Source organism: Apiotrichum porosum (assembly GCF_003942205.1).
Source record: "Apiotrichum porosum strain DSM 27194 chromosome Unknown scaffold_2, whole genome shotgun sequence".
NCBI classification, from domain to species: Eukaryota; Fungi; Basidiomycota; class Tremellomycetes; order Trichosporonales; family Trichosporonaceae; genus Apiotrichum; species Apiotrichum porosum.
This window is the reverse complement of record NW_021167109.1, coordinates 2946012-2971817: the sequence shown is the minus strand read 5'-3', so window position 1 is coordinate 2971817 and position 25806 is coordinate 2946012. Positions and strand designations below refer to the sequence as shown.

Here is a 25806-nt window from a genome sequence, read left to right as displayed (position 1 = left end):
CCATAGGTTGCACATTCGCCACCACAGCCAAGCTGGACATCCGGAGAGTGGAGGTGGAGGCCCGCTCCCGCTAATTTCCGTGCTTCTTCCTGTTAACTAACCCATCACTTCATCTTGCTTTATCACACCCCAGCAAGCGCATGCTTAAAGCTGCAAGGACAGTCATGTCTGCTCTCAAGCCTCCCCGACCCATTGTCGCGGTGATTGGCACGACTGGTGTCGGCAAGTCTAACCTCGCCGTCGCGCTCGCCCAAAGCCTCCCGAGTCTGAATGGGTCCAACGGCCGCGGCGTCGTCCTCTCCGCCGACTCGATGCAGCTATACAAGGGTCTCGACGTGATAACCAACAAGGTCACATCCGAGGAGATGGGTGGAATCGAGCATTGGGGACTAGACGTTGTCCAGCCCGGCGAAGGAGGAAGCTGGGAGCTTGGGACCTGGTGTACGGAGGCAGATAAAAAGGCATGGGAACTATGCCATGGGACGAAAGCTGACATTCAGGTCGACGCTACACCTCTTTCTACACTCCCTATTGTCTGCGGAGGCACTCATTACTTTATCCAGCACTTTCTATTCCCTCCCACCGAGCTCTCGCTTGACAGGAACAAGGCCGACAGGAAGGACACGACCTTGCGGTGGACACCACCCACCGAATGCCCTTCAGTGCCGGCGGACATGGACCCAGAGCTTAAGAAGCTGCTTGACACGTTCTGGACCACCGATGCCATATTCCCTGGGGATGTCACCGACGCAGCTGCAAGAGACAGCGGCACTGGTACATCCCGACACATCTCCCGTCCGGTTGCCAGCAACGACCAGCAACTCCTTGCCATTTGGAGGGTCCTTGAGGCTGTGGACCCCAAGGAGGCGGGTAGATGGCACTGGCGTGATGGCCGTAAGGTGAGACGAGCGCTTGAGCGTTGGTGGGAACGTGGGGGTGGTGAAGTCAAGAGCACCGAGGAGGTCCTAGGCAACGACGCGGGAAGCGGGAGGCGAGCGAGGTGAGTGAAGCATCGCATCGGCCGATACTGACTTTTCAGATTCCGTACCCTCATTTTCTGGGTCTATGAACCGTTGGATGCCCTCCGGCCAAGGCTAGATATGCGTGTAGACAAGATGGTGCAGGTAAGAGATTCCATGCAAATTCCACGACTGACAGAGGAGAACGGACTGCTGAAGGAGATTGAGGAACTTCGTGGCATTGCTTTGCGACTCTACGGGAGCGCAGACGCTATTGACCATGCTGAGGGCATCTTCCAGTCCATTGGTGAGTGCCTCTGGTGTAATTCGCTCTGACAGCAGGGTATAAGGAGTTTGCTGCGCTTCCTCTTCCCCAAGCCGATCCCGCATCATCACCCCTCTACCCTTCTATGCTGGCCCGCACCAAGACTGCCACGCACCAGTATGCCAAGTCCCAGATCAAGTGGATCCAGAAGCAACTTATTCCTGCCGCCCGAGAGGCACGCGCTCATGGCGGTGAAGTCTACGTCTACGTGGTCCCTGGTGGCCCACCTGGAGAGCCAGTAGCTTGTGATGTGCTCAGAGGTATGGATGAGAAAGCGGGACGGAGCTTATTCCACCAGCATTCTTGGCGGGAGAAGAACTGCCCAACGCGTCAAGCGTTGGACACAAGGCCTCCAGCGAGCTCCTGCGTACCCTCGGTGCGGCTGAGACGAAGGTTCCCGACACGGCCGAGTGAGTTGGCTGGGCGAGACCCTCTTCTGACCCTCCCCAGTCGTCAAACTCTCAATTCGCGGCGCATATGTGACCTCTGCTCGCAGCCTGGACAGCCCTACTCTATCAGGACTAGCGAGTGGGAGGAGCACCTACGATCCAAGATCCACAGGCGGTAAGCTTTCAACGTGTAGACTTGACAAAGCTGACAATGCAGTCACTCCAAGTTTGTCTCCATGACCCGCGAAGAGTGGATCGCGAAGCAGAAGGCCGAGGGCATCGCGCGCAAGGCTGAGCGCGAGCGGCTGCGCCAGGAGGGAGCATTCAGTGTACCCCCACCCTCATCTCCTCCTAGCAACTAGGCATATGCATTATATTCGCATGGTTGCATGTCGACGTAGTGGGCAGAAACGTCAGTAGCAGTATAGATCCAGAGGCTTGGGGCCACGACCTCCACATGTGTCAGGGTTCGACCACCCAAAGCCAGTCGCGACAGTCATGTGCGAGTTTTGTCAACCAAACACCTCTTCATCAATCACCTTTGCCCATCATGGACGACGACTTTCACTCCCTCAACAAGGTAATTCACACAAAGTGGGTGGAACCCAGTGCTGATATGTACGAAGGGAGTCTTCGTTATTCCTTTCCAGCCCGACGACACCGTGGCCGGTCCTTCCAAGCCTCGCCCGCTGGGCAAGGTGTACGACCATGCGTACCACCGGTATGAGACTGCATACAAGGTGAGTGCATATGTTGAGAGGAAGGTGCTAACGATAAAAGAAGTATGAAGCAGACCGTTCTGTAGAGCAGTTGGACGAGATTGCCGAATGGCTGGAGCGCTGCGACAGTCCACCGATGCTCAACCGCGCGTTTCCCATTCAACGCCTCCCACTGGCGATTATCCAAAGTGAGAGGACCAACAACTCTAGCAGTGGGGCCAGTTCACTAATCTAACCAGGTCTCTCACCCTCGATTGTTCCCCGTCTCACGTCCTTAGTCCCCAACGCTGTTACAGTCAACGGCCGAGACATGTCCGACCTCGCATCGGCTACGCGTGCTGTGGCTGTCGGCTTTTTGGGAGAAGCTGTGAGCACTTCCCAATAAGCTGTGCTGACCTTAGGCTTTGGCTTCAAGGAAAGCGGGCAGGACACCCATTGACGAGGTCGAGCGTTGGTGGCGTGGTTTGCATGACCGTGGGTACCCGCGTGCTCTCTTAAGCTCACACTTACAGAACCCCCACTGCTGCTGCACATTCAACAAGCACAGTTGGTCTCTACCGCCGTTCTCTCGAAGATAATGTACATCTTTAATCTCCACGCCGACATTCCTATCCGCCTTCTCGTCTCCGTCCCATCCATCAACATTTTCATGTCCACCTGGACCATGGTCGAGCCCAGCGAGGTGGACCTGAGCATTCTCAGCAGCGGACGGACAAGGAAGCGCTCCGCTGGAGTTCATGCTATCCTAAAGGTATGGACTGCGCATCAAAAGGGCGTTGATGCTGATGTCGTCAGGCCGCATCTGATTACCAAGAGGTCCCCATCGCCATCACCGACGAGTTGGCGGAAGAGCTCGGTGGAGAGGAAGAGCTGTTGGGTGGCGGGGCTGCAGGAACACTCAAGTCACTGAAAGTGAGTTTCTCCCGCTGTGCTTATCTGACACCTACAGTGGCTTTTGTTGCACCACAGCTACACTTCACCGCTGGCATCCATTGCCGATGACGAGAGCAGGTGGGAAATTCTCGCTCTCTACGAAGGCGTGCTAACCGCTCCAGCGACTCTCTCCGCAAAGTTCAGGCGTTGGTTGACGAGATCAAGGAAGGACATAATGGGTCGGGAACCCATCTGTTCACAATGGATACAAACGCCGACCTCATTTCTGTGAGACACCGGTTTCAGGTTCACCCATTGACGAACCAGGTGCAGAACCCCACCCCTCGCTTGTCCATTTTACAGGCACTGTCCAAGCCCTCGACGTTCTTGCCTACTACCTCTCCTGCGATTGGCGATTTGCACGGTCATGAAAACGGCGCCGAGGCCGATGGGGCAGACCCCAACAGGACATCACCCCTGACATCTCGCAAGTCTGGCTCCGCAACGCCGAAGGACGATGACGCTGTGGTAGGAGGTCAGCGAAGGAGTGACGTTGCAGAGATGGCAGATTGCAATGGGGAACCAGCCGCCAGTCGTCCCTCCAACGACCTCTCCAGTGGCTCAGAAGCCTTCAAGGCAGTCGAGGCACTGTACGCTCTCTGGCAATCCGGTGGCAAGTCGGTCAATCTGTGGGACTGGCTGGAGGGTTTCCGCGCAGCCGTGGACGATGAAGATGACGACGACGAGGACGACGGAGATGTCTCTGGCGCATATGGAGCGGACGAGGACACTACACCTCAAAGGGGCAAGCGCAAGCGGAGGGCCGACGAGGAGAATGGACGGGACCCAGAGGAGGAAGCCGAAAAGCAAGCGCGGCAACATGCTACATTCATTCGCTTCGTCGAAGAGTCGCGTATGCTTGGACTTGTTCGCGCACGCGGAAGCCGTACCTCTAAACGCGCAGACGAAGTCGTGAAGGGAGTGTTGATGATTTGAGATACGTTTTGCAATGTATACAGCGTAATGTACATGACGCTTGGGGGCGACACGTTGCACAGCGGGGGCGTCTGTTGTTGTTGAATTCGCGTCCTACTGCTTCCTGGTTTCACACTCTTCTTCACACCATGACTCAGGATCAATAAACGTCATGCCAGATAACCCACACCCAGTGACTACGGTTGGTATACTGTCCGAGATAGGAGCGGGTAATGCATCCGAGGTGAGTACCGTTTGCAGCTTTGGCGATCTGACTTTGCAGGCTACCATGGCAGTTCGGTACCACAGTGCGTCCTTCCTGCTGTGACAATTCTCTGACCCTAGCTTGTCCACCCGGCCCGACCTTCATTCCTCCTCTTGACAAGATTCTTCTTGCGGCGCGCTCACATACCGGCGGTTCCAGTTTGCAGCGCGGAGACCTCATTGAGGTCGTAGGGCCGTCGGGATCCGGCAAGACAGTCCTATGCGCCTTCCTCCTTACCACGACACTCCTCCCACCCTTCCTGACCCTTCCCCTCGAGGCTCCCTTTCATGGCGTACCGAGTATAACGGTGCCCCTTGGAGGAAGAGGCATGCGTGCCGCCCTAGTATCGCCCGCAAACTCGAGATTGGTATTCCTGATGGACCGCGGTATGAGGGCTCATATTTCCTCGTGCATCAGTACGACTGCAGAGACACATGGCTTGCACTACGATACCAGGTCTCCTGCTGCAGAGAACGCAATCGACGTGGTGGTCAGCGAGGCTCTTGCACACCTCACCGTTCTCCGTCCTCGCCCTCGTGCCCTTGGGTGGGTCCTCGCTCTCCGTCGCCTGGCTTCTCCTCCGGAGCCCGTGCTTGGAACAACCCCGCCTGATGGTGGCCTCGATCTCGTCGTATGCGACGGCTTCTCGGATGGATTCTGGCCGGAACGGTGGTTCCATGAAGATCGTGGTGAGCGGCACCGTGATACCACGAGCGTACGCGGCCCCGAAGACATTGGTATGCGCGAGGTGTTGGCGGCCATCACGACGTTGCGCAAGAAGCTCGGCGCAATTATCGTGCTCACTGTTCAAGGATTGAGAGTAAGTTGCATTGGACATTATTGTTGTTGCTCATAATATAGCCGATCCCCAACACACCGTTCTTCAAACCTCACCTTCCTCCACCGTACCCCTCCCCTTTCACCCAGAGATACGACACACCGGAGGCTCCATCTGCCTGGCCACTCAACATCCAGCTGACCTTGCTTGGTCCTGCCAAGCCACTCCAATTTCCCGCCGAGACGACACTTGTAGAGGCACTTCGCACACGTAAATTACCAGCAGTTCAGGTCTGCGACGCTAGGGTACGCGTGCCCGGAGGCACTGGACAAGCTGGGACGATGGAAGGAGCGAGCTGGGCATTTGGGGTTTCCGAGGATGGTCTTGTACCATTCGCAGAGTAGAGCAGCTGTTTTTGGTGCATGTTTTTGTATACTACAGTGTATCTAGAGCTTATAACCAGCCTCCTGGACAGCCTTCTTGACGGCCTCGACGGCTCGGGCGTGCATCTCGCTGCCGGCAGCGACAATACCTTCGTTACCGGAGAGGGTGCGGCCAACAGAGAAGTCGAGGGGCTTGCCGTTCATGTCGGTGCAGACACCGCCCGACTCGGCAATGAGGAGGGAGCCCGAAGCGTGGTCCCAGATCTTCTCCTGGTAGTCCTTGCCGCCCGAGTACTTGGTGGGGATACGGAGGTAGACACCACCCTCGCCGCGGCCCAGGCAGGCGTACTTGGCTTGGCTGTCCATGCGGAGCGAGGGACGCTGCACACCGAGAATCTCACCGATACGGGCCTGAATGCCGTGGGCCGAGTGGCCAGCCTCGACCGACTCGAGGAAGGTGAGAGGGTTGGAAGCAGGAGGTGTCGGGGGGAGCGAAAGGCGAGTGTAGACCTCCGAGTCGAGGGGGCGCGACCAGCTGCCCTCGCCGCGGACAGCGATCATGAGCACACCCTTGCCGTTGGGGATAATCTCCTCGCCAATCTTGGCAGGCTCGGGGCCCAGGTTAGGGCAACCAATAACACCGAGCTCGACTTGGCCGTCGACAATGAGAGCAAGGCACACGGCGAACTGCTGGTGGCGGATGAAGCCAGAGGTGCCGTCGACCGGGTCCTGGGAATGTCAATAGATGAAAGTGGGACAGGGATCGGTCACACTTACAATGGTCCAGTAGCGGCCCTTGGTACCGCCAGGCGCCGAACCAGCATCAACTGCGCTCAGGATCCTACGAGTAAGTACAGCGAACAAATCGCATCGACAGTGACTGACTGTTCGGTGGTAAACTTGTCACCCTTGCCCCAGCCCTCGACACGGTCAAAGCCGTCGTTGACGAGGCCGACAACCTTGTTGCGGAGAGGTTCGTTGGCACGGAGCTCGGAGGTGTCCTCCTCACCAATGATGAGGTCAGTGGGGAAGTGGTCGAGGAGGTGAAGCGAGATGAGAGCCTGCGCCGAGAGGTCGGCAACTGGGAAGGTCAGTTCTGCACATTGTCTCTTGAGTTCTGTAGCGCACCAGTGACGGGCGACTTGTCCTTCTTGATAACCGTGTCCTTTGAGACGAGAGTGTCCTGCACTGACTTGGTGCTGGGGTTGGTTAGCTATGCACCCATCCATCCATCCACTCGAGCTCAGACGCCAGACTGGGGGGTTCGCACTCACAGGTAGCAGCCACGGAGGACGGAGAGGATGGCGAGATCGGCCTCGGGGCGAAGCTTGGTGAAGGGAAGCGCCATGTTGTGGATGCGACGATGGGACAGACGGGGGGGATGCAAGAAGGAGAGCCTGGGGAGAGTGGTCGTGACTCGAGGAAACAGCATGCACAAGTCATAAAGAGGCCGGCGTTCGCTGCCTGCCAATATCAAGGGCTGTGGGGTCTGAATTCGGGAATCTTTCCATGCCCCCGCAGCTTTCGTCATCGATTGATGCAACCTCCACTTGCGTTCCACTCCCCACACCTCGTTCCCACATCATGGCCTTCCCGGCACCACACGAGACGGTCCAGCTGCCCCTGCCCGACCCGGAAGCGTACCCCGGAGAACCTCGCGAGTATGCTCGCGCTTTGATGCAGCGCAAGGACGAGATTGAGGGGGAAATTGTACGGCTGTCACAAACACAACAACGTCATGACCACTAACAACACGTCCAGGATGCTCTCAAAGAGGTGCTCACATCAGTGCGTAGCTTGCGTTTGCATCGTCAATCGTGTCTGACTCTATACGTAGCATGGTGCATCCACAGACACTTCGCTTGTCGACCCCGAGGGGTACCCTCGCGGTGACATTGATGTCGTGAGTTGTTTTAAGCCTGCCTCGTCAACCTTTGACTGATGCCACGGCAAGTATGCCATCCGTCACGCTCGCAGTGCTCTCGCACGGCTCTACAACGATCGCACAGAAGTGACCCGGAGACTGGCCACCGCTCTGGAAGCGGCGTTTTCATCCCCCGACGACTCGTCTTCGTTCCAGGCTCCTTCTGCTCAAGCTGCGGCTCAAACACCACCTTCCTCGGCGTCCTCCACTTCGCGCCCTGCGGTCAACGGCCATCATGACTCGTCGCTGAACCTCCCCGACACCTGGCCAGACCGTGCAGTTGCACGCGTCAACTCCGTGGCTCCCAGCAGCCCGGCTGCGGCGGCTGGATTGGAGGCCAGTGACCTCATCTACTCGTTTTCGGGCATCACCGCCAGCAATGCCAATGCGATGCAAGCTATTGGATCTACCGTGGCTGCCTCCGAGGGTGTGAGTCTAAATCCCAGTCTCTGCTGCACTAGGCCCCACCCCTCTCTCGCTGACAAACTTTGCAGCAGCCTCTGACGTTGCTCGTTACTCGGGCATCGGAACGCAAGATGCTCCGCCTCACTCCTCGGAGTGGTTGGGGAGGACGGGGCTTGCTTGGCTGCCATATCCTTCCCGTATAGAATACACCCCCCCCCCCCCGCCCCCCCAACCAAGAAAACAACAACAACATGTGCAATAGAACACCATTTATCAGTGACATGCTTGCATATGCATGTTGATAGCTATCCATCTAGACGAGACGCTTGCCGCCGTCCTCGACAGGGCGTGCAATGACATCGCGGGGCTTCTTGTCGTCCTTCTTGACAGGAACCTCTTCCTTGCCCACAGGCTTGATCTCCTGCTTAGCCTCCTGCTTGGCCTCAGTCTTGGGGACCTCGGCGACGGCCACCGGTGCAATCACCACCTCGACGGGGGCCGCCACAACCTCGGCAACAACAGGCTCCGCCGCAGGGACGGGAACAACAATCTCGGCGATGGGCTTCTGCTCAATGACTGTGGCAATTTTCTGGACCTGAACAGGCTCAGGAGTAGGAGCAACGGACTGAGCCGCAGCCTTGACCTCGGCAACCTTGGCACGGGCAGCCTCCTTGACGTCCTCGACACGCTCCTGGCTAATACGGACGGCCTCGCCGACCTTGAGGCCAGTGGCCGACTCGACGCCGTCAACGGCCTTTGAGGTCCACTGACGAGCCTCATCACCAGCTCCGCGGAGCTTGTCAACGCCCATGTGCCAGTGAAGCTCGAGAGCCTGGTTGAAGTGGTCGTGACGGGCCGCAAACTCGGGGCAGTGCTTGTCCTCAACGTCCGAAATGTACTTGCGGAGGTTGTGGGCAGTCTTGGGCAGGAAGTAGGGGAGGGCGGCAGTCGCAAAGATGGGAGGGGCAAGGAAGCGAACGGGGAACGAGCGAGTGCGCGAGAGCACAGATCCAGTAAGGCCGGCGACAAGCACGTAGATGATGCCGGGAGTCAAAGACTCGTCCGTGGGGACAATCTGCTTCACCTCGTCTGCCATCGTCAGCACAACACTTTACACATTGCCACAAGTGGGGCCAACGACAACAACAAAAAGCACCAACAGAGACTCACGCTCAACATTGCGCTCAAAGCCGATCCAGCTTGACACACCGCTCTCAACCACAGAGCGCACACCGCCAAAGGCGCTCGTAGTGGCCTCACGAGCGGCGGTAATGTACTCGACAAGAGGGTTCTCAACGACAACCAGCTGCACGGTGTGCGCGTCGTCCGGGGAAGTATAGATGGGGAGCTGCGAATAGTCAGTATAATCTACTGTATGGCGTTGACAGTAGAGTTGACACCGAGCTGGCAAACCAAGGTGCAAACCAGGTCGCTATCAACTGGTTTGTTGTCTCGCCGGTGTGTGCCGCCTCACCTTGTTTCCGTTGGCAGCGTGACCGGGACGGACCTGCGAGGCAGACGAGCCGTCGTCGGCCATAGCAGTGGTAGCGCTGGCTGCAAGTGCGGCTCCGAAGGCGACGGAGGGGGCAATTGATGCCCGGAAGACACGCTGGAAGGCCGCCATTTTGGGTAGAGAGTCTAGAGGACGAGCAGGCCGAGTTATCCTCCCTCTTGTGCAACATGGCCAAGTGAGCGCCGCGGGTCACCACCGGAACCGCTCGCAGTGGAGGCACGCGCGTACTCCCTGGCGGGCGGGCGGGCGGGTCGGTATTACGGCTTTATCGGCGAGTGGCGTCCACTTTCTAATCACACGTTGTATATGGATTACAATGGCACGGCTTGGTGTGGCACTAATACCAGCAACATGGCTAACGGGATAACTTCGGACATCTTACATCTCCCTATCGAGATTAAACAACTTGGGTACTGTACGTGGTAGCGCGCGCGTGTGTGTATTACCCTCTTATTACCCTCTCTCCGTCGTCGAGAGATCGCCATGTGGCCGTAGAACACGGATGGCGGATGGCCGCTAAAATATCGCCAGGCGACCGGTCAGTCGAGAACGAACATTGCGTTGATTTTAGGACGATCGTCGAGTAGTCATAGTAAGTTTACCTGGTCGCACGGGGGCACTCTTCCGCCGTGTTCCTGGGGCCGGCGTCGCGGGAGCGATATCTTTCGTGGCCGCAGAACTGCTCTTGCGCCGCCGCTTGCGAGTCGTGTCTGTGGGGCCTGCGTCCTCCGTCATGGGCTCGGGCTGAGGCTGTTTCACCCCACCGAGTCCAACTGGAGGCACACCGCCCTTGGCCATGAAGGCAATTCCCAGTCGTTGAAGAGGGTCCTCTGTGTCAAACTTGGCGGGGAGGAAAACGATGGGTAATCCCAGGTTTGGTAGTGGCAAGTGGAAAGCCTTACGATGATCAGCCTTGTTCACAGGCATGTATAGCGCCTGATACTCACAACTCCTTCTGCGTGGAGGCCCTGTACCATGGCGACAAAATCAGTCATGTCCGGGTCGTTGCAGAGCACCATGCCCATCGTAACAGGAAGAAGGCCCTCCCGAGCAAGAGTCGACACAGGAATCATTGTGGCTGTGGCGGTCTCGGTCAACACTGGCCCGGCTGGGTACGACAAGCAGTCGCCCCAACTATGAGACTGCCTGTAGCTGTCAGTAACATGTACGTAAATATCACCGTTGCACTTACCAAAGATGGTCAGACCCTTGCTCGCCAACAATTAGGATGTTGAATGTACCACCTCCTCGTCCACGGACGGATAGGTCTCCTTTCCACACGCCAACCTTGTCCTTTTGCAGGTCGCGGAACGTGGGAGAGAAAAACATGCACATGGGGGGCGGAGGAATGAATGGGACAATGGGAAGGTCGAGCTGTTTCGGAGCCTGTTGCCGCGAACGGAACGAGGCAGCAGTCTTTGCCACCGGTCTCACTGTGGGTTGCTTTTCAAGGTCTTGTGGTGTATCGGATGGAAGAGGAACAAGGGGTATAGTGGTGCTTGCTGAAGTGACAGAAAACATGGATGCCGCCGAGACAAATGGGGACGACGTTCTCGAGCCCACCATCTGGTCGACCGGCGACTCGGAACTGAACGTCGAGCTTTCGCTGCCGTTGCGCTCTTTATCAGGGTCACCCGCGAATTCGGTTCCCAAGTGGTCGCTCTCATGGTCCTCGAGGCGCGTTTGCAGCCATTCGGGACAATCAACAGAGGCGTTGGCTTCATTCTCCCTCAATTCGTTGGTGTCCTCTATTTGTGCGAGGATTTCGTCGATGCCATTCAGTCCGTCACCCTCAGCTCGAGAAACTGGGCGGGAGGAGCCTTCGGCTGGGTCAGACAGGCCTATAGGTGGCAGACCAAGTGCTGGAGAAAATGGTCGACGAGGGGTGAGTCCAGACCCAGAGGCCAGTGTGGTCCCAAGTGAGGGCCATTCCGAGCCGGCGTTCGGTGTGAGGGTCGTCCACTGCGAGATATCTGCCTCAGCCATGCCCTTGGTGGGTGTCCATGGTCCGTACACCTGCCCGTCCTGGAAAGCGTCGGTAGCCCGTGGCGCAATCGAGGCAACATAGGATGAAAGAAGACCAGCAAAGATAACGGATTCGTGGGGGCGAAGAGCGATGTTGTAGAGGGCTTGTAACGCCAGTGACGCCTCGGCCGAGGGATGTGCGACTCGACGGGGAGAGTTGAGTGAAAGCGAGAGTGACATCAGGACATTTGGCCATAGACATTGGTTGGAGACCTGCAGTGTCTGTCAGCCGAGTGTCCGGTGCGTTTGGCAAGGAGAACTCACGAGCGCGGGCCCACCTCGCTTCCAGACTTCGGACAGGAGGCGAGCGGCGCTGACAGGCCCGACACCCTCCACGTGAAACGATGCGCTCAGTAAGGACCTCCAGACGAGATCCGAACTGCTGTCCAAAGGTTGCGACTTTGGCGTGGCAGCTCTGGCCGGAATGGTGGAAGTCGGTTTCTCGTCGGAACGATCCGACTGGGGGGCTGAGGATAGCTTCGAGTTGGCTGTGGAGGGACCTGTTGAGGGACCTGTTGAGGGACCTGTTGAGGACAGACTGTCCACGGGGGAGGGTTCGACCTCAAAGTTGAGCAGGCTCTCCCAGACACCAGCGTTGGGCGTGAGGCCGGCGCTTACACCAATCTCATTGCCGAAGCCAGATCCAGCATCTAGCTGGAAGCCGCCGAGAGTCGACGGCTTTGGGGTCCCACCCATCACCCACGGAAAGGCATCGGCGCCGGTAGATGAGGACCCTTCAGCAGGTGGGAAGGAGTAGCGACGACGGTTCAGTGAGTTGCGCAGCGAGGCAACCTGGGGTGGTGCAAGGGCGACCAGGGGTAGAGGGGATGGTGATAGCAAGGGAGTGGCTGTGAGGGGTGGCTGTGAGAGTGGGTGAGGGCCGCTTTGGCTCTGGGTGCTTCGCACGGGGCTCATGCGAGGTGGGGAGAGGGCAGCGGCAAGACGAGACTGCAAAGAGTCAGCTGGGCAGCAGCGAAAACAAGCAGTGTGTGTGTGTGTGGGTGTGTGTGGGTGTGGGTGTGAGTGAGTATGGGAAGAAGGGCGGAGACGGCAGGGTGGTGGTGGTGGGGTGGTCTTGTGTTGCCCCTTGCAGGCCGAACCGAGGGCGCCGCGGTCACGCCGATGTGCCCTGTGCGCCTGTGCGGGGTGCGTCGATCTCACCAGACGCACGCATGTATGTACAGTACACACACAGAATGTGTCTCCCCGACGGGGGCGTCGCGATGGATGGGTGGATGGGTGCATATGCGGGGGGCGCGGGGGGGGGGGGGGGGGATAGGTGGACACATGGACACATGATGGACAGACTACTCACGTCAGGAAGCCGTCGTGCTCTGTCGGGCGATGAGCTGGCGGACATGCTGTGGACAGGCGGGTCAGTTATGGAGTGCTGGGTGTGTGAGTACTCGAGCACACAGACGCACGAGTAAGGGTCTCTGGGACCATCAGGCTGCCTGACAGGCCCGTGAACAGCAGGAGCCATGGCCCGGGGAAAAAAAGGGAGAGCAGAGGGGAGGGGAGGGAGGGTCTTGTCGGCGGACACAGGACAACAACAAACGACGATCGAGGACAGAGCTGGTCGGACAGCCACCGTCTGTTATCAAAGGACGACTGTGGATCGGGATAGCGCTTGTGACCTATGGAAGCGCCTGGCGGGAATCTGCTGGAGGCAGTATACTGAGCAGACACTGGATGCTGGATGCTGGACGTCGAAAGCTTTCGTGTGTGAGGAAGTGGGTTGTAGATTGGGTGGGGAAGGGGAGGAGGACCCGGGGGAACAATGAGACGGCGTTGGGTGGCGTGTCTTGTGGTTTGGTGGAGGTATGGGGGGATGCTGTGTGTGTGTATGTGTGTGTGTGTGTATGTGTGTGTGTGTGTGTGTGTGTGTGTGTGTATATGGCCAGCAGGCCAGCAGCGAGGGAGAGAGAGAGAGAGAGAGAGAGAGATTAAAAGAGGGTGGGAGTGGACGGCAAGAGGAGGCGAGAGGAGGCCGAGAGAGCCGGCGAGAGCGAGAGATGTACTGTGTGGGTGGGTGGGGGGTTTGCCCGCGAGATCTCTCCGTCTGTGCATCTTTGTACTCTGTGCATATGGGCATCTCTCTCTGTACCTCCGTCTAGACGCAGAGCCAGCTCCAGGCCACACAAGCGCGCCCCAGGTACACACCCACACAGAGTGTGTGCGAAAACGGGTGTGGACACAGAGACACACACCTCTCTCTCTCGGCGGCGGGCCTGCAGAACGGCGTATACGGCGCAGTGGTCGCGGCCCCGCGCCCTCTGTTCCCTCTGTGTTGCCCTCTGCGACCTCTGGGTCTCTGCGCCTCTGCCGCAGCGGGTTGCCCGCGCGCTGCCATGCGGCAATAAAGCCCCCGCGGGCCCACCCAAGTGTCTCCCGTGCCTGGTCTTTTGGGTGAGCAGCCGCCCATAATCGCTACCGCCCCGCGCTCCCCCGAGTACGTACACGGCTCCAACTCTTGTTCCGGTGCGTCATATGTTACGTGTGGAACCAACTCTCTCTCAGGATCTCAGTACTCTGCATGTATATGCAGCCCCACACATCATGCATCGCGCATCATGCACAACTGCACCACGCGTGCCAAGCCCCAGCCCCACCCATGCGCACCACCCCTTGTCATGCCACAGACCACAGAGATAGCACGACGTGTGTTCATTGCCGACGCATCATCAAACCTTGCGGCTCTAGGGATGCCGTTGCCTTTTTCGCTCACGCGTAACAGGACAAAAACAGCAGCGACGCAGCAGAAAATAGTCGCTGTCGCCGGCCCGCCGGCCCACGCTCGTCCCCCAGTCGCCAGCTACGACACTTTGCGTAACTGGCAACTGGGGCCTCATGCTACATCGCTATGACGGTGTTTTGTGTCAGCACCACCACCGATCCCGAATCGTTCGGTCGGTGCACCGCACACGCAAGCGCCTGCAAGTAGTATGTGAGTGGCCAAAAACAAAACAAAACTAAAACAAACAGAAAGACAGCAGCGGTGCAAAGTGCGCAAAGCACAGGCATGCAGTGATACGGATGTGAGGAAGGACAAACATGTTGGAGCAACAGGTGGCGAACAACGGCTTGGGGGGTCAGTAATGCCACAGTGCCGGAGATATAACCAAATGCCGACTGGGTGGTCGCTGGACTTTTGGGTCTCTGGCCGCTGGCTGCGTCCTGCCGGCACCACGACGAACAGCATCGACGAGCTCGACAGCGACCCAGCGAGAGCATCCACAAACCACTCCCAAAAAGGCTTTGACGCAGCGCGCCCGGCCTACTTGGACATCCTCCCTCCTCCCCTCTCCCACACACCACCCTCACCCTCCCGCCGCCTTCCAATCTACCCCAAAATGGCCGACCCGACCGCATTCTACGAGCCTGAAGAGGACGAGCTTCTTTCGTCCCTTGCCGTCCCCCAGTACGGTGGCGAAGGTGGCTACGACGAGGAGAGCTACCACAGGATCCAGGAGCTTGAGCAGAACGCCTACGCCCAGCAGCTTGCCGCTGCCGAGCAGGAGCAGGCCCAGGCCCTCGAGCAGGTGCCCGAAGATGTCAAGCGCGTACGTTGAACATGAGACGCGATGGCTTTGATGGCGCGCGTTTTGTTTTTTAAAAAATATCTGTGGTGCGCACACGGCAGAGGTGTACTGACGCCCCTGCAGTTCCTTGTGCTCTTCCACCAGGCCATCCTGGAGAACGACCTTCCTGCCATCACCAACATGTACGAGAGCGGCTGGAACAAGCTCACTCAGGTGGGTGGCAATATCGATGAACACAGGGAATGTTGCGTGTCACCAACTAACTTCATCAGGCTCACTACCAGCAGGCCGAGTGGCCCGAGGCTGAGCTGATTGCTCCCCTCGTCCAGAACGACCAGGTCTTCCTTACCCTTTACCGCGAGGTCAGTTTGAGAAACAACATCAAGCCCAAATGTCATTTGTGCTGACTTGCCTTTCAGCTCTACTTCCGTCACGTCTACGCGCGTCTCCAGCCTACCATTGACGACCGCTTCCAGTCGTACGAGAACATTTGCGAGCTGTTCAACTACCTCCTCAACTCGGACGGCCCCGTTCCCCTCGACCTGCCCATCCAGTGGCTCTGGGACATGCTTGACGAGTTTGTGTACCAGTTCCAGTCGTTCGCCCAGTGGCGTGCCAACCCCAAGAACAAGTCGGAGGACGAGCTCGACATGCTCGCCGAGGCGTCGCAGATCTGGTCGTGCTACTCGGTCCTCAACGTCCTCTACTCGCTTGTCCAGAAGTCGCAGATCAACGAGCAGCTCCGTGCTGAGAAGGAGGGCAAGAGCGCCGAGGAGGTTGCCGACATTGCTGGCCAGTACGGCTCCAAGCCTCTGTACCGCAACCTCGGTTACTTCTCGCTCATCTGCCTGCTCCGCGTCCACGTTCTCCTGGGCGACCCTACCCTCGCCCTCCAGACCATGGAGAACGTCGAGCTGGGTGGCGGTGCCTTCCTCACTCGCATCACTGCCTGCCATGTGACCACCTACTACCACGTCGGCTGTGCCTACATGGCTCTCGGCCGCTGGCCCGACGCGATCAAGACCTTTGTCTCGGTCCTGATCTTCTTCCTCCGCATGAAGCAGTACCACACCAGGAGTTACCAGTACGGTTCGATCTCCAAGCAGTCGGAGCGCATGTACGCCCTCCTCGCCATCTGCACCACTCTCTCGCCCGGCCCTTCGGACGACAGTATCATGACTATCGTCAAGGAGCACTACGGTGACCAACTCACCACGCTCCAGCGTGGTGGTGATGAGGCCCTCGAGGTGTTCAAGGAGCTCTTCCTCCAGGCTTGCCCCAAGTACCTCTCCGTCAACCCCCCTCCCTACGAGGACACCGAGGCTCTCCAGACTTGGATGTCCAACCCTCCTCCCGACGCTGTCCAGCGCCACCTCGAGCTCTTCCTTTCTGACGTTCTCGCCATCCGCGGTGTGTCCAATGTCCGCAACCTGCTCAAGCTCTACACGTCGATCGACGCTGCTAAGCTTGCGGCCTTCCTCGACACCTCGGCTTCCGGCGCCGATGCCGAAGAGGATGTCCTCCAGCAGCTCATGGTTCTCAAGGCTGCCAGCCGCACCTACGGCAAGAGCCAGAACGACGGTAGCCTTCTTGACGGTGACCGCATCGTCACCAACAACCTCGACTTCAGGATCGACGGGGTAAGTCATAATATTTGCCCCCCCCCCCCCCCCCCCCCCCCTAAAAAAAATCCTTGACTTTACTGACATTGCAGGCCATGGTCCACGTTGAGGAGACCACCTCCCACCGTCGTTACGCGGGCTTCTTCATCCGCAACGCCGAGCACGCCCAGCGTGTGTTCAACACCATTCACTCGTCGCCTCTTCCTTCCCAGCGTCGCCAGGGCGCGGCTGCTGACAAGGAGGGCAAGCAGGATGAGAAGAAGACTGAGCGGAAACCCCAGGCCTGGGCTCCCAAGTCCCGACAGGTGCGAGTGGCCGCCTAGACGGCATATAACGAGTAGTTTCTATGCATTGGCCTGTAGATGATTGCGCTTTGTGTGTTGCTGTGTGCATGTGTGCCAAAGGTGGTTCAGGAAATGTGGCTCCCGTCGCTGCCATTGTTCGCCCGGAGACTCCGTTGGATGCGCTATTCCACTGTAACCACGCAATCAGGAAGCGATCCACTGCCAAGATGGGCAACCAAGCTAACCAAGCCGAATATTACCATTCTCTCTTCCAGTCACTTTAACACTTTCCGACTCGGGCAGGAGAGATAGGAAGGCATTTTGCACACACCGGGATTCAAGCTGTCCTCTTTCCATTCCAATGACACTTTTGAGCTTGGCGAGGTGTCTTTTGAGCTGCTCCTTTTCCAACGATATGGCGGTCGTGCCTGGGATTGCGGCAAACTTCGGCAGGAGTTGGCCTCTGGCAGCCGCAGAAAGTGGGCAAATCACTGCAGGAGAAGGCCGACCGGCATGTCGCTGCATGTCTCGGCCCTCGGAGACTCCATGGAGGCTATCTCCCAACGTCGGCACATAAATATCAAGCGTCCCGCTCGTCTTCACCCTTCTCCCATCTACTCATCATCCCCACTCACACGCGCACACTCATCACCATGTCGCAGAAGGTTGTCATTGTCGGCTCTGGTAAGCCTTATTACACCTGACGTGCTCCCAACACCTTTAAACTGGAGTTGGAGTTCAACGGAGACTCCGATGGACATGAAAACTCACATGAACGTAGGCGTGTTTGGCATGTCCACTGCCCTCTGGATGCTCGAGGAACGCCCGGGCAAGTACAACGTTACCATTCTTGAGAAGTGCGAGACTGTCCCCGCCCCTGATGCTGCGTCGACGGGTGAGTGGTGTTTATCTTTTATGTCGTTTTCTGTGGCGGTCGGCTGACTCGCAGACATCAACAAGGTGCGATCCACTCCATCAGCCGATCCGGTGTCCCTTTTAGTTACTTGCTAACAGTCAGATTGTCCGTGCTGGTGACTACGAGGACCCTGCCCTTGCCAAGCTCTCTGTCGATGCTGTCAAGTTCTGGAAGCGTCCAGACTGGGAGGGCACGTACCACGAGTAAGTGGACTCGAAATGGAGTGACTCGAAGTGGAGTGAACCATGAGCTGACAACTACCAAGGTCTGGTGTCATGTGTCTCGCCGGTGACGACCCTGCCGGCCGTGCGTACGTCGACGGCTCGATGAATAACTGTATCGCCATGGACCTGGGTCCCACTCGCATCGAGACCCCTGAGGAGATCAAGAAGCACTTCCCCGCCGGCCTCAAGACCGGTGCCTTCCCCCAGCGAACCGGCTACTTCAACAAGCAGGGTGGTTGGGCCGAGGCTGCTCGAGCCATCGAGGTTGGCCACAAGCGCATTCTCGCCGCGGGTGGTGTTATTCGTGGCGGCTGTGAGGCCGTCTCGTTCCAGAAGACTGGCAAGAAGGTCACTGGCGTCGTCCTCAAGAGCGGCGAGGTGGTCACTGCCGACCTCGTCCTTGTTGCCGCCGGCGCTTGGACTCCTTCCCTTCTTGCCTCTCCCTCTATTAGCTGCTTCCTGCCCCCCGTTGTCGCTACTGGCCAGGTCGTTGCCATGATCAAGCTCACTCCCGAGGAGTACAACATCCAGACTCAGGCCCCCGTCGTTTTCAACCTCGACGATGGCTACTACATCTTCCCTCCCACCAAGGACCGTATTGTGAAGATGGCCATCCACGGTGCTGGCTACACCAACACTGTTGCCCACGGCGGCAAGGTTTCTGTCCCCCGCACCAAGCTCACCCCCGGTGCTGAGAACGGCGCCATCCCTGTTGAAGCTGTGCGCAAGATCCGTCAGCACCTTGCCGACCACTACCCCGAGCTTGCCAAGAAGCCTTTCGTCGACACCCGTCTCTGCTGGTACTGCGACACTGTCACTGGTGACTGGCTCATCGACTACCACCCCGATTACGAGAACCTCGTGATTGCTACCGGCGGTTCGGGCCACGCCTTCAAGTTTGCGCCCAACATCGGCCGCGAGATCCTGGCCATTATCGAGCGCAACGGTGACGCCGAGTTCCGTGACCGTTTCTCGTTCTCACCCTCGGAGAACGTCGGTGCCGACGTTCGCAACGGTGTCCGCAAGGAGATCGTCGTGAACGACCTTGCCACCACCACTGACCTCCTTCCTGGTGCTGGCCGCACGGCCGGTCGCCTCTAAGGCAGCGTGGGTACAAGGAGATCAAAATTACAACAACATAGATGGCCAACAATAGGTCAAGGGTGTAAGCGATAGCATCATGAGAGATTACGGATGAGGTTGATATTTGTTTGTTTGTTTTTCGGCGCTTGGGAACAATGCATATCGGATGCCGAATAAATATATGTGGCGCAGTACGGATGATCCCAACACAATGCCAACATGATATGTACCAACATAACGCAACGAGGCGACGACGTGACGTTGTGACCGCGGTCAACCGATCACCGACCACCGTGGCCACCGACCAGCCCGAAATGGATTACCCCGGCCGACTGTCACATGCCGAATTCCCGTCCCTGCCCTGTACGCCTGTGCCTCTGTGCACCTGTGCCTCGCGGGTGACGTTTTGCCGGTTAACATCGTAACACGATCACAGTCGGGCTTTATTTACCTTGTCGACTCTTTTTCCACAACGACAGACACTCCCCACACTGTACACTCTCCATTCACCACGCTTTTGCGCACAAGATGGGCGACTTGACTACCCCCACTGAACCCCGTGCAGGCCTCATGGGCTGGCTTCGCTTCTACGGCTCAACAGTGATGTACTCCGGCCTCCCTCTCTTCTTCTGGAATCGCCCAGCATGGACCGAAAAGGACATGGTGGACCAGTCGGGCAAGGTGGATATGGATACTCCAGCAGTGAGCGAGGCGCTGACCCCCAGGTTGTCTTGATCACCGGCGGCAACTCTGGCACCGGCTACGCGACGGCAAAGGCCTATTACGACCACGGTGCCAAGGTGTACATCGCCTGCCGTTCCGCTGACCGTGCAAAGGCGGCCATTGATGACATCAAGAAGGGCGGCAGCGTCACACTCCAGGGCAAGATGGTATACCAGCCCACAGTGGAGAACAGCAAGACGGGCTCTGTCGAGTACATCCAACTCGACCTCGCCGACCTCACCAGTGTTGAGCAGTGTGCAGCCGAGTTCCTCTCGCGTGAGGAGCGCCTCGACATTCTCTTTGCCAACGCCGGCATAATGGCACTGTATGTGACGTAGCTTGGCTTGGCTAACCCACCAGTCCCCCGGGACAGTACACCAAGCAGGGCTACTCGATGCAGTGGGGCACAAATGTGAGTGGGCGTGTATGGTATGTGATGCCGGTCGGTGGTTGACAACGTAAAGGTATTGGGTCACCAGCGCCTTATCTCGCTCCTTCTTCCCGTCCTGCAGGCCACATCAAGGGCAAACCCCACCGCTCCCTCGCGATTGATTACCCTCGCTTCGGCTGCCCATTCAACTGCCCCTACTGGTGGCGTGGACTACGAGTCGCTTAAGAAGGGTGGCAAGGTCCTCGAGCGGTGGATCGAGTACGGCGAGAGCAAGTGGGGTGACATTGCTCTGGCAAAGTGGGTTGATGCTCACCATGGCCCCAAGTCTGGCTCTACTGGCGGTGAAGTTCTGGCATGTGCAGTTCACCCAGGTCTGGTGTCCACACCCCTCTATACCCATGTCTCCGCCGCCAGTCTCCTGCCATACCTCCCTTGGGTCCACGCTATGATCAACGTTACAGCCAAGGACGGAGCTCTCGCTCAGCTTTGGGCGGCTGAAGTTCCTGTCCACAAGGCCCGCGAGCTGTCGGGTGGATATGTTGCACCATACGAGTCCAAGATTACGCACCGCCCAGACCTCACCGTCGAGGCGGCCGAGAAGGTGTGGGAGTGGTGTGAGCAGCAAGCCCGCCGCACCGATTAGACGGTTAGATTACGACGCATATTGCACAGAGAATGGTGACCAACAATTGGAGATGAGCAGTGACAATGCATACAATACAGAACGGTTTACATCCCTCTGCTATCTCAAGTGTGCAGCGCAACAATCGCGCGAATCCTCTCAGCGAGAACGGTGAATGCCGCCTCTGCTTGCTCCAGACCCTCGTCTGTATTTTCGTCCGGCACATTGCCTAGTGCAACGTCAGTACACTGCTAAGACGACGGTATGACTCACTTTCTGGAACTTCAAGTGTGAACGAGGGGGCATATGGCTCAAGGTGGACATGGTCTGGGACCTCTGTGGCCGGACGTAGGTCGCGTCCAACGAGTTTGGCACTTGCGAGCGCCCACGCCCGCGCTGCGTTTGCGTGAACGTAGCCACCACCACCCACCACACACGTTGGGCGTCCCCAGGCCTTGACCTGTTCGACAACCCAGGTGGTGCTGCCGTCTCCAGACACGTTCCAAGCGCCGTATTGCCCTATGGGATCGCCTGGTAGACCGTCTACGCCGAGCTGAAGAAGAACATAGTCTGGATTCCATGCCGCAGTCACCTTTTCCACGCAGTGCCAGATTCGACGATATGTTGAGGCATGTGCGTACGGCGCAAGAGGTAGTGAGAGGCCGAAAGGATGTGGAGTGTCCGGCGGTGTCAACCCAGGTGCACCAGGAGGGAAGAAGATGCGTGACGAGTGATGGACGCTCAGTGTTAGAACTTGAGGTGGTCTTGGCCGGCCCCTCAGGGGATATGGAAAGTGGGTTGGGGACGCAAACGCTTGGGCAACACCGTCACCGTAATGCAGGTCCATGTCAAGATAGAGGATGCGAGGTCGTCGCTGCCGTGCTGGGGTTGGACGGTGACTACTGTCGTCCTCGGTATGTGTTGGAGGTGGTCTCGGGATACCTTCGCGTGAAAGGAGGAGTATGCCCAGGACAACATCTGCGACATAGCAGAACCCGCTCGCCTTTGCCCTCAACGCGTGATGTCGGCCACCGTCCCAACAATAGCAATATCTGCGTCCCCTCGCACTAACGCTCGACACGCCGTCAGTGTAGCAGCGGCCACTAGACGGGCATATGTCGGGAGTTCGGTAAACGGCGGGCAGTCCTGAGACAGTTAGATGAGGTGAAATGAGGTGACTCACGTAGTGTAGGCCAAGCGACTCGACTTTGCGTCGCTTTGTTTCTCTCCCAGACCCCGTGTCAGACCCACTGTCGTTGTCCGAGTTGGATGACGCATTGTAGTCTTCCTCTTCAGTGCGGTCTCGCAGGAGGTATTCTGACACCTGTCAGGTATAGGCTTTGACGTACTTGTCATTTTCTTTTACTCACCAACATAGCGCGCGTCATGGTATCGCCTTAGTTCAGCTTCAGTCGCTAGTGTTGGCTCCGGAGAAACGAGGCAGGCAGACATGGTTGTGTCTGGGGAGCACTCTGGCGATTCCACGGTCGACACGCTTCGTACCAGGCCAAGCGCATGCACGAGACCATGTACCAGCGATGATCGGCCCAGGTTTGCTGGAAGCTGATCAGCACAAGCCTGAAGCTCAGCTGACCAAATGTAGGCAACCCTGGTCATGGGATGAAGGTGAAATGCACAGTGATCAGTGATGAAATCAACCGCGGGCCTGTGTTGTGGTACGCTGTCGACGTTCCGAGTGGAGGTGGAATCAGGGTCCGTGGTTCCGGAACACAATTAACTTGTCTTCTCTTGACTCCCTCTGATCCTCGGAAGGGTGCTTATGAACCCTTGTATGCGAGCTCGCATATGTGAACATTACTCTATGCTATGGAGTGGTGACAACTACAATACTTACATCTATGCGCTTCATCTAGTCCGCTTCGGCTCTCCGTTCTACTTCACGCCAGCGCTCCAGCTCAACACGCATAGCTTCAACCCTTTCTTCGGAAGTGGGGTGTCTCATCCACGACCACAATTTGAATAGCGACCACCACGGCTCGGGTTCACTTTGAATCTCTTGAAGGCTGGCCATCGAGTCGGCAAAGTTATCGACAGCAGCCTGGGGATCAAAGCCAGCGTGGGTCAAAAGACGGAGAGCGGCAAAGTCGGCCTCGAACTCGTGCTTGAATTCGAAACCGATATGTCCATATCGATTGGATAGCTCTTCAGTGCCCACGCGCCCAATATTTGCCAAAGCATCATTGACGGTGGGACCGAGGAACAAGCTAAAGTTGTCAGTAACAATAATTTAGCGATACGCACGTGAATGGCCAAATGAATGCGCGGACCAGATCCATGGATAAGCCGACAACGGAAGGCCAAAGCACTTGCTGGTGGGAGAGAGTTTCAAGGTGGTGGCTAAGAAGAAGGTGAGCCATTTCATGGGCGATGACGATGGCCAGGTGCAATGTCTGCTCATGCGTGGGCATTGGGGGGGCAACGATGGGACGAGGTGGAGAGCCAGAGAAGAGGCTGGCGAAGATACCTTGAGGCTGCGGTGGTGGGGATGGCTCAGCTGGGGGAGCCCCTCGACGAAGGATGTCATCGAGGAGACCAGTGAAGATGACGATGCCTCCTGCCCCCTTGCCACCAAAGCCATACGAAAAGGCATTCTTGTCTGGCGCTTCCATAATCATGATGTTGTAAGGGGGGCCGAGTTCCAGATGCTCAGTTCCAGACTCCCGGTCGCCCCCGGGCAGCGCGGCATGCAACCGGGCAGCTGCACGGGCACGAGGTTTGAGAGGATACTCTGATGGAGGGGGCCAGAGGCCCACGAATCCAATGGGTCGCGTGTCATCGTCATTCTCGACGCGTTCGACTGCGGCGATAGTACCGGACTCTATTCTTCGAAGCGTTGACTGTACCCACTGCCAACGCCAGTCTGACAACGGGACGATTGGTGGAGCAGGATGTTCAGGAGTGGTCAGGAGGTTGATGACACTTTTAAACCAGTTTGGGCCCTCGAGGCTCGTAGAAATGGCGTCTTCCTCATCGGCCGTGAGAAGAATCAAACGCCATCGTCCTGTGAGCGGCACGCGCTCTAAACCTGTGGCCCAAACGAGCAGCAGGAGAATGATCGGGATGCCGACTAGGGTGGCCACGAGCCAACGGGCGACGCGAAGACGGTCCTTGAACGTTTGAAGGCTCGACCAGTATCGTCGCAGCGCATCCACTTGGCCCTGCTCGGCTGGTGACAGTTCGTGATAGTACCGCACCGATGCCGGTGGGAGGTTGGGAAGCCAGAAGAATGCACGGTGGATCCGGCTTTCTTGGCGCTTTTCCCATTTGGCGTACGCATAGGTATCGTCCTCGTCAGGCTTTTCCTGTTCACCTCTGCCTCGCCACCCCTTGGGCATTGGCCAGGAATACGCGGTGCGCCCGTCTGGCGACACTAGGCCGTCGTTTGGTGCCGCCGGTGCGTTGACGAGGGACGCCGCCTCTTCATGCGTGAGACGCACTCCCCTCTCGCCATCGCACCACATCTTCCAAAACTCTTCCGCATCCGGGGATGCTGATGGGACTTGCTTGTCTTGAGATAGCCAGGCGACACCGCGTACGAGTTTAAACGTGCCGAGGATGCCGATGGGGAAGAATGAAATGAGGATACGCGACAATCCAGTAGCTAGAGTCAAAATGGAACCACCCTGGTGTGTTAGCAAAGAAAACGGGGGCACTGCCATACCTTGAGAAGCGCTCCTAGTGCAGGGAGAAGCGGTAGCGCATCTCGACGAGATGTGGCGTGGAAGTGACGGATATGTCCCAGGCGATGAGCAGTGGCGACATCGAAGCGAGGACGACGCGGTGACGGACGAGTGATCGAAATGGTGAGGAGCTGTTGATCGAAGGAGGGTGCGTCCCATCGTGACTTTCCCTTGCCCGTGTAGGCTGTATGTTGTTCTGGAAGACATGGAGTGGGGCGACTCAGTGCAGTACCCGGCACGATATGTGTGGAATAGGATGAGGACGTAACGGCGGGGTTGAAAGGAAGGGGAGGAAGAAGGAGGCGGCGGCGGCTGGCGGGGTGGAGATGCACTCGCAGGCCATGGCTGTTGAATGCACGCTTGAACATGCTTCCGGGGCTACCTGTTGGGCATTGTGGGATGGGGAGAGAGTGTGTGTGCGATGAGAGAGGGTAAGGCAGGTTTGTCGCCCGACCAGCGGCGAGAGAACAAGTGGACGGACTCGGCAACCACAGGTGACTCAAGACTGTTCGGCTCACTGGCGACACTCTCTCTGTCTCTGGTTACGCGCCGGTCACGCCCACAGCGGTACAGCGGTACAGCGGTACAGCGGCCCCATGTGGCCCATGGCCCACACACAGGTGGTGTGCCGGCCAAAGCAACGCACACGTCAGAGCAAGGGCGCGGGGGGGCGGCGCGGCACCGTATCTTAATAATAACCCCCGTTCACCGCAGTCACGTGACGTAGAAGGAGGGGTTAAAGCATTACGTAAGTATGCCATATAGCAACGCAACCCCTGGACGGTCCTGGACGGATTAGAGCTGAAATTTCTAATCGGCGACCTGTTTTGTTTTTGTTTCCATTCCAGCACACCGCCCCTCGCACGCGCCACACGCGTGTAGGGTTGGCGCGAGGCTCACGGCTCGTCCGTGTCACCGTTGGGTGCGCTGTAACCACCACAACATCACACGTCACAGATCACAGATCACAACATTACTCATCTCCAGCCTCGTCCTTGCCGCGTCTTACACATAACACTGGCATTTGTTTCCCCTGTCCTCCCTCCCGCCCATTGATCATTACCCCGCCCATATCCCCACAGCACACACATTTACGACTAATGGGTGGTGGTTCGGCGCTTTGAACAGCCCGACCACCTCTGCCCCTGCTTCCATATTTGGTGTA

At 57.8% G+C, this 25806-nt stretch overlaps 12 protein-coding genes across 12 annotated transcripts; 7 read left to right on the top strand and 5 right to left on the bottom strand.

Moving 5' to 3' along the window:
- Positions 1-140: 140 nt before the first annotated feature.
- On the top strand, positions 141-2035 carry EHS24_005176 (uncharacterized protein; the record flags this gene model as incomplete). The annotated part of the gene is made up of 6 exons (XM_028620711.1): positions 141-1000; positions 1040-1266; positions 1302-1544; positions 1583-1694; positions 1735-1848; positions 1891-2035. The coding sequence occupies 6 exons, from the start codon at positions 141-143 to the stop codon at positions 2033-2035; spliced, it is 1701 nt and encodes a 566-aa protein (XP_028479683.1).
- A 188-nt stretch (positions 2036-2223) lies between these two features.
- On the top strand, positions 2224-4261 carry EHS24_005175 (uncharacterized protein; the record flags this gene model as incomplete). Its single annotated transcript, XM_028620710.1, has 10 exons — positions 2224-2253; positions 2300-2413; positions 2454-2580; positions 2632-2759; positions 2794-2866; positions 2905-3143; positions 3188-3304; positions 3342-3403; positions 3448-3553; positions 3593-4261. 10 exons carry the CDS (start codon positions 2224-2226, stop codon positions 4259-4261), a joined length of 1665 nt encoding a protein of 554 aa, XP_028479682.1.
- Positions 4262-4412: 151 nt separating this feature from the next.
- On the top strand, positions 4413-5687 carry EHS24_005174 (uncharacterized protein; the record flags this gene model as incomplete). Its single annotated transcript, XM_028620709.1, has 3 exons — positions 4413-4484; positions 4537-5325; positions 5367-5687. The coding sequence occupies 3 exons, from the start codon at positions 4413-4415 to the stop codon at positions 5685-5687; spliced, it is 1182 nt and encodes a 393-aa protein (XP_028479681.1).
- A 42-nt stretch (positions 5688-5729) lies between these two features.
- On the bottom strand, positions 5730-7014 carry EHS24_005173 (uncharacterized protein; the record flags this gene model as incomplete). Its single annotated transcript, XM_028620708.1, has 5 exons — positions 5730-6395; positions 6444-6507; positions 6552-6747; positions 6795-6865; positions 6941-7014. The coding sequence occupies 5 exons, from the start codon at positions 7012-7014 to the stop codon at positions 5730-5732; spliced, it is 1071 nt and encodes a 356-aa protein (XP_028479680.1).
- Positions 7015-7250: 236 nt separating this feature from the next.
- Positions 7251-8198, top strand: NAS2 (putative 26S proteasome regulatory subunit; the record flags this gene model as incomplete). The annotated part of the gene is made up of 5 exons (XM_028620707.1): positions 7251-7376; positions 7428-7454; positions 7504-7569; positions 7621-8019; positions 8085-8198. The coding sequence occupies 5 exons, from the start codon at positions 7251-7253 to the stop codon at positions 8196-8198; spliced, it is 732 nt and encodes a 243-aa protein (XP_028479679.1).
- A 110-nt stretch (positions 8199-8308) lies between these two features.
- Positions 8309-9619, bottom strand: EHS24_005171 (uncharacterized protein; the record flags this gene model as incomplete). The annotated part of the gene is made up of 3 exons (XM_028620706.1): positions 8309-9084; positions 9166-9343; positions 9470-9619. The coding sequence occupies 3 exons, from the start codon at positions 9617-9619 to the stop codon at positions 8309-8311; spliced, it is 1104 nt and encodes a 367-aa protein (XP_028479678.1).
- A 456-nt stretch (positions 9620-10075) lies between these two features.
- On the bottom strand, positions 10076-13016 carry EHS24_005170 (uncharacterized protein; the record flags this gene model as incomplete). Its single annotated transcript, XM_028620705.1, has 6 exons — positions 10076-10405; positions 10456-10642; positions 10701-11746; positions 11798-12481; positions 12849-12894; positions 12958-13016. 6 exons carry the CDS (start codon positions 13014-13016, stop codon positions 10076-10078), a joined length of 2352 nt encoding a protein of 783 aa, XP_028479677.1.
- Positions 13017-14886: 1870 nt separating this feature from the next.
- EHS24_005169 (uncharacterized protein) lies at positions 14887-17020 on the top strand (the record flags this gene model as incomplete). Its single annotated transcript, XM_028620704.1, has 5 exons — positions 14887-15096; positions 15199-15288; positions 15348-15437; positions 15495-16715; positions 16790-17020. 5 exons carry the CDS (start codon positions 14887-14889, stop codon positions 17018-17020), a joined length of 1842 nt encoding a protein of 613 aa, XP_028479676.1.
- A 614-nt stretch (positions 17021-17634) lies between these two features.
- EHS24_005168 (uncharacterized protein) lies at positions 17635-19222 on the top strand (the record flags this gene model as incomplete). Its single annotated transcript, XM_028620703.1, has 5 exons — positions 17635-17665; positions 17763-17876; positions 17931-17941; positions 18000-18100; positions 18163-19222. 5 exons carry the CDS (start codon positions 17635-17637, stop codon positions 19220-19222), a joined length of 1317 nt encoding a protein of 438 aa, XP_028479675.1.
- Positions 19223-19732: 510 nt separating this feature from the next.
- On the top strand, positions 19733-20961 carry EHS24_005167 (uncharacterized protein; the record flags this gene model as incomplete). The annotated part of the gene is made up of 4 exons (XM_028620702.1): positions 19733-19906; positions 19981-20252; positions 20288-20339; positions 20392-20961. The coding sequence occupies 4 exons, from the start codon at positions 19733-19735 to the stop codon at positions 20959-20961; spliced, it is 1068 nt and encodes a 355-aa protein (XP_028479674.1).
- Positions 20962-21065: 104 nt separating this feature from the next.
- On the bottom strand, positions 21066-22392 carry EHS24_005166 (uncharacterized protein; the record flags this gene model as incomplete). The annotated part of the gene is made up of 4 exons (XM_028620701.1): positions 21066-21169; positions 21214-21276; positions 22192-22257; positions 22311-22392. The coding sequence occupies 4 exons, from the start codon at positions 22390-22392 to the stop codon at positions 21066-21068; spliced, it is 315 nt and encodes a 104-aa protein (XP_028479673.1).
- Positions 22393-22810: 418 nt separating this feature from the next.
- EHS24_005165 (uncharacterized protein) lies at positions 22811-24620 on the bottom strand (the record flags this gene model as incomplete). The annotated part of the gene is made up of 4 exons (XM_028620700.1): positions 22811-23165; positions 23203-23758; positions 23816-24584; positions 24615-24620. 4 exons carry the CDS (start codon positions 24618-24620, stop codon positions 22811-22813), a joined length of 1686 nt encoding a protein of 561 aa, XP_028479672.1.
- Between the last annotated feature and the right edge of the window lie 1186 nt (positions 24621-25806).